This window comes from Quercus suber, unplaced genomic scaffold (assembly GCF_002906115.3).
Source record: "Quercus suber isolate HL8 unplaced genomic scaffold, Cork oak 2.0 scaffold_920, whole genome shotgun sequence".
Classification (NCBI taxonomy): Eukaryota; Viridiplantae; Streptophyta; class Magnoliopsida; order Fagales; family Fagaceae; genus Quercus; species Quercus suber.
The window spans coordinates 197,603-203,723 of NW_027070343.1; the positions used below are offsets into that span (position 1 = coordinate 197,603).

Consider the following 6,121-nt stretch of genomic DNA (forward strand, 5'->3'; position numbering starts at 1 on the left):
ATAGAAGCTATACTTACATGTTCCTGATCACGAGCTAGCTGGGACATTGCAATCAACCGATCCTGCAGCAAAGCTGCAGGTAGAGGCTGAATCATTGGACGAGCTGACAGATTATTGTTTCTCCAAGAAGGCCAAACAACTTCAGCACCATCCATACGCAAACAAGCATCCTCCAAGTTATTTCCATCATTGTACCAACCTCTCACACCCCAGTGCCTAGGGCTGGAACTACCAGATCTAACAGTTGGAAAACCCCTTAGTTTTCTGGAGTCACTCACAGGGGAAGGTGGTGGCGGACGTGGAGCCCTTGGAACACAAAGCACTACAGGTGACGGTGGCCGCTTTATCCGAGGGTGCTCCCGCCTCGTAGAAGGAACACAAGGGCTTTTGTGATCATGACTACGCTTAAAATCTCTTGATCCCCTCGACCAATTTGGAACGACGATTGGTGGCAAAATAGGATAAGGAAGGGAATCTCCTGTCTTCCCTTCAACATCGCTAGGTAAATTTGGCAAAGATCCAGAACTGTCCTCTTCAGCCACCGCATCTGCCAATGTTGATGAGGAATGCAACATCTTGCCAGGTATTTCATTTCCTGGAATTACATAACCAATAGGCTGGTGTCCAGGCCCCAAAGGATCAAAAGAATTGAATGAAGCAGCAGTAGGTGAAGTCAAACCATTTGTACTATATGAAGAAGAATAGGCAACCATGTCATCAACAGCCCTAATCATGTCAGCGTCACGCCAAGCCCATGAGCTATCATCGGAACTAAGGGAAGGAGGTCGAGAAAAACCCGTCCCTGGGAGATCAGAAGGATTCCAGTACATCACACCACCACCAAAGTATTGATTATAATCTATCCCGGAAACAGCATGCACCTCAACTTCTTCCTCTGATATCCAGTGGCTGTCACATTCATCTGCTAGTTCCTGTGCATTTGTTAGATCAGGTGAATCTGTGAAATCCCCAGAATACTTCCTTTCATCATCAGTGGTCGGAGCATTAAGCTGCACACTGTGAGCATTTAAACTTTGTGGGAAAGTAGACTGCCGCCTTGAGATAAATCCAGAATCATAATTATAGGTTACCGAGGGAGCCAGTCCACAAGTACTTCGAACCACTGGAGGCCAATCTAAACTCATTGACAATGGTCGAGACAGAATTGGGTTACACCCGCCTTCAATTGGAGAGTTTCTTGCAGGATGCATTGTGGGTATGAAGGATTGCTGGAAGTGATTATGCCAGTTCCGACCAACATCCAGATGCAATCGATCAGTGGCAGCTGGGAGATGTGAACTAACAGATGGAAAATAAACAGGAGTAACATTGGGCCACTCATTTGGTGGGTGCTCTGAAGAATTTGAGGGTCCTGTATCAAATGTATTTACACTCTCTTGCTCCCTAACCAGAACAGATTCATCTTTTATTTCAAAAGCTCGGATTGGTTTGTCAGGGAAAGTTGATTTTACATCACATTCACTTCTATTTTCACAATTCTGGAAATTGCTATCTTCATTGCTCAAAACATTATCAAGCCCCAATGCAGGCACAGCAGAAGGTACATTACAATTTAAGGTCTCTAATCTTAAAGATATAGTTTGCTTTTCAATCATATCATTTGATAAATTATAACACTCTGAACCTATATTACAGAAACTTTCACTAGAACCATTAACATAATCTCCTTGAATGCTTTGGGTGGCATTGTCCTCCCCAGTAGGCCCATTAATGGAACAAGGAAGACTGGAATTTGATGCAAGGATATCATTACCAATTTTATTATCATCTGTGGCATTCAGGGTGGTTGAATCGTCAAATGCTCGAACAGAATCTCGTGCCACATTTTGAGAAACAGCAGACAATGAGGAATCTTCCATGACTGAATTCTCGTACTTCCTCACTTCCATGAGATTATTAAACCCAGATTTTTTCATTTTGTTTTTATCTTTCCTACCCTTCCTTGCAGGATTTTGAACTTTTCCAACAACCGTTCCTTGGGCATGTTCCTGATAACAACTACCAGTTATAAACCATCCAAACAATTAATATCATACCAATAAACCAATAAAAAGAAAATTGATTTCAAATGAAAATGTAATAGTAATAATTATTGTCACCATTTGAACAGTTGATGTCTCTCTGCAAGTCTCCTTCCCCTGAGGTATATCAAAAATCTTTTGGGACTCCATCAAATCTGCCTTCTCTTTACATGCATTCGCACAATCAAGATCCTGGAATATTATTTGGAACATTTATCACTAAATATCTCAATGTGTGTATGTGCACGTAAAAGGACTTCAGCAAATGCTTTATAGCATAAAATATTACCGTGAGAGATTTGTCACATGGAAAATCATCTAGACGAGACCTTGGAATAGGATTTCCCCTTTTCATATTACGGGTTCTCCCTTTTTTTCTACGGCTACAAGCACCAGGCTTTTCTTTGGATTTATTAGGTAATGACTTCTCAATTCCCTCTTCCAGAAGTTCAAGTTTTGTACAATCAAGTGAAACAACCTTGAGAAATCCTCGCAGTTTCCTCAAAATACAATCAGAAATGGTACAAACAGATCCCAATTTACTAAAAAACAGTTCCCCTTTATCATACTCACCATGGTGACATGATGATATCATCATGATAATATCATGAAGCACAAGCAAACTATTAAATGCATTTGCTAAGGAAGTTGGTTTTCCAAGAAGAGAAGCAGAGGTACTGATCAAGCCAAACTCTGCCTTGGCAGCGACACTGGGGATAGTCCTTTGCATTTCCATGGTATGATTGTATCTCACCGGATGTTCTGCTCCTGCACTAAAAAGCCACATCTCATCCTCCAAAACTGTACTTGCCTCCTTCAGAATCTCATGAGTCTGAAAATTTAATAGCAACCAAAAATTTAGTACAAAGTGTAATAAAAATTACTAGAACCAGCAATTAGTCAATTGTAGAACCGTCATGGTTCAATCATGTGTTATTTAATATGAAAGGCAATCTCTCTCTCTCTCTCTCTCTCTCTCTCTCACAAGTAAATATTCTGTATGTTAGTCAAATTTGCACACACGATGCAACAGATCCTTCTAAAAAAAAAAAAGGAGAAATAAAATAAGAAACAAAAAAAAGCACGTCTTCGTGGCACAAGATCCTATGTTACACAAATTCTGATGTTTATCCTACAAATCACACACAGGGTTGCTCCTAGGCATGAGAATAAACTGCTTAGCCCATCAAAGGTGAATGCCCATGGATTACCTAGAAACTTGCTTTGGCAGGTGGGGTTAGTTGCCCATAGGTTTTACCAGGCTATAGGCGAGTTCAAGGGGATTTTTTTAGAAAGGTTCCCTAACTTATCAAAATCAAAATCACACATGGGGTTAACAGTTTTGTATACCTTCTAAAGAATTGCATGAGGTATGATCTAGTCCACTTATCAAGCATCACATCATTGCCAGATAACCAAATCAGCCAAGTTACTGTATAAGGTATGGCTCATAAATCTGCAATGTCTTTAAATATCCAAAACTTTTGCATAAGCCTAACCACAAAGAAATATGATTCGCCCATTTCATACAAAGACCATTCCATATGTTAACCTTTTACTCACAAACTTTCTATAAATGAATTACACTTCACCCTCAAAATATGTACTATTTCTACTTAAAACCACTTCTCCATCAATGCATATATTACCCAAACATTTAACTTCAACAATAACAAAGCCTTAATACCAAAATTTTGGAGTCAGCAATGGATTTCACTACCATTCTAGCCTAGGCAAAATCATACTCTGTCAGTTTTTACTAATTCTACTGCATTCAATATATCCATATTTTGGTTTTGGTTTGTTCAGTGCATCTATATTTTGCTACTACAACAAATCCACTCGTATTCCTAAATACGAAATTGCATTCTTAACTACACATAAAATGCCACATTATACAATCTATCACCAAAATCAGAAAAAAAATAAACAAATGACCAAACACTAAGACTTGTCCCAAGAAAAGTACCAAAGATTTTGCGGATTTCCCCAACACCACGGTCAGGATTTTGTGCCTCGCGGCAGCATCCAAATTCCTCCACCAATCCACACATCCCCTCTTCCTCCAATACACATTAGCCGCCACGCCCGCCGCGGCGCTCGCCTTCTCCTTCAACTTCACCCCTCTTTTCCTCCCATTATTACAGTTCAACCACGCCAATCTCAGCGCCACCTCCAACCTATTCACCACAAAAGCCTCCATTGTATAGTACCCTTTGGCCTTCAACCACTCCAATTCCACCCAATCCGACCCCAACTCGCTCTCTTCCCCTCTCAAAAACCCTCCATTCGAAACCTCATCCATGGTCTCCACAAACTTCTCCAAATCCTCCACGAACTCCTCGCTCACCGTCACCGTATCGAGGCTCCGAACCGAGCACGAGCATTGGCCGACGCTTTCCCCTTCGGTCGAAGAGAAGAGCCGAACCGACTCGGCGACGAGTCTCTCGGAGCGGTTCGACTCGGCGACGCGAGAGAGAAGGCCGCGCGACTTCTTGAAGCAGAAGCTGGGGAGGTCGTCGCGGGAAGGAATATCGGGGAGGACAATGAAGCAGCCGTGGCCGTGGGTTCGGACCTTGCCGAGCATGTCGACGAGGACTCGGACGAACCTGGAATCGACGGCGGTGATGTGAGCCTGGCGCTGGTGGACGGTGAGAGACGAGAACCATTTGAGGATTGAGGACCTAGGGTTTGAGTTTTGGAGCGGAGGAAGACCTGAGTCGGCGGCGGTGCGAGAGTGGTAGAGAGAGATGTGGGAGGTGAGCGAGTCGATGAGTTGGCTCTGAGTCATGACCGAGTTGGCGAGTGAAGGTTTGGAATTACAACGATTTGGGTTTGGTTTCGGTTTTGATTTTGATTTTGGTTTCGACATTTTATTGGGTATGGTTTGGTGGTTGAAGTTGACAAGTTGTAGGTGTAGATGCAGAGAGCTTGAGACAGAGAGAGAGAAAGAGAGTAGGAGAGAGTGGATACTCGGGGGAGAAGAAATGTGAGGGAGATGCGGGTCGTTCAAAGCGGGTTTATTTTTGGGGGGGTCCAGATTCGGCCCGGTGGGTCCTTAAAAAGAGAAAATTTGATAGCTTTTTTGAAAAAGTGGTTGAAAACTAAAATTTATAGTACAACTTTTGCTTCTTCTTTTTTGAGAATCAAACAACTTTTGCTTTAACCCTTCTGCCGAATAAAACTGTTGCCGTCATTCGCAAGCGAACAAATTGTGAGACCCCATTTTAAGTTTTTAAATAATACTAGCCTTTGAGCACGCGCTCACGCGCGTGCTCAGAGGCTTTTCTATTTTTTGGATAAGGATTAGTTTAGAACATTTATTATAATTTGGGATTATTATATTTTTTAATCACAAAAAAAACTTAGGGGTGTGATGAGTATTATGTGTGATGAAATAATTTTTCATCACATCCCTAGATTTTTTTTGTGATTGAAAAATATAATAATCCCAAATTATAGTAAATGTTCTAAACTAACCCTCACCCAAAAAATAGAAAAGTCTCTGAGCACGCGCGTGAGCGCGTGCTCAGAGGCTAGTATAAATATGAATGATATTATTGAACAAATTATAATAACTTAAAAAAAAATTAAAAATAAAATTAAGTTGCAATTAATCCAAATCTTTTACTTTGTTCTTGATTTGCACATTATCGTGAATATTACCAAAAAAATAAAAATCATGAGCATCACATATGCTAGTTGGTTCAAATTGCACCACACTTTCAAGGTAGCCAATCAATCCATTCATCCCATTATTTTTGGGATTTTCAAACCCTTGAAAAGAATCATTGCAAAACATTGTAAAAGATTTGTGAGGAAAATTTAAAAACAATAAATGTATTTTTTTTTTAACACCATCTCCTACTATAGGAGGTGCATTTGAAGCCAAACCTTCTGTAACAAAGGACCCAACACTCATAAGTAGTAAAATTTGCTAAAGTTACATTTAAAAAGTTCACACTATCAATGCGCCATGATCCAAAACTTGTTTCTCATTTACACGCTGCTACTACGTTTCTCAATCTTCATTTCCAGATATTGCTGAGTATCTTTTCACTTTCTTTTTCACTCTTGTT

General features: G+C 40.7%; 1 protein-coding gene across 15 annotated transcripts in view; it reads right to left on the reverse strand.

Annotated features, from left to right (window-relative positions):
- LOC112037447 (uncharacterized) overlaps nucleotides 1-5,108 on the reverse strand; it is a 32,083-nt gene extending 26,975 nt beyond the window's left edge. For 8 of the 15 annotated variants that reach the window (XM_024070276.2, XM_065768305.1, XM_065768303.1 and 5 more), the window contains exons 1-4: nucleotides 4,012-5,104; nucleotides 2,332-2,874; nucleotides 2,121-2,234; nucleotides 18-2,009 (exon numbers count right to left, since the gene is read on the reverse strand). In XM_024070276.2, the coding sequence (XP_023926044.1) occupies nucleotides 18-2,009; nucleotides 2,121-2,234; nucleotides 2,332-2,874; nucleotides 4,012-4,914 (3,552 nt within the window). In that variant the 5' untranslated portion in view covers nucleotides 4,915-5,104. Of the gene's footprint in view, nucleotides 1-17; nucleotides 2,010-2,120; nucleotides 2,235-2,331; nucleotides 2,875-4,011 lie in introns of those variants that run through there. The other 7 variants (XM_065768309.1, XM_065768308.1, XM_065768307.1 and 4 more) reach the window with 4 other exon arrangements.
- Nucleotides 5,109-6,121: the final 1,013 nt, after the last annotated feature.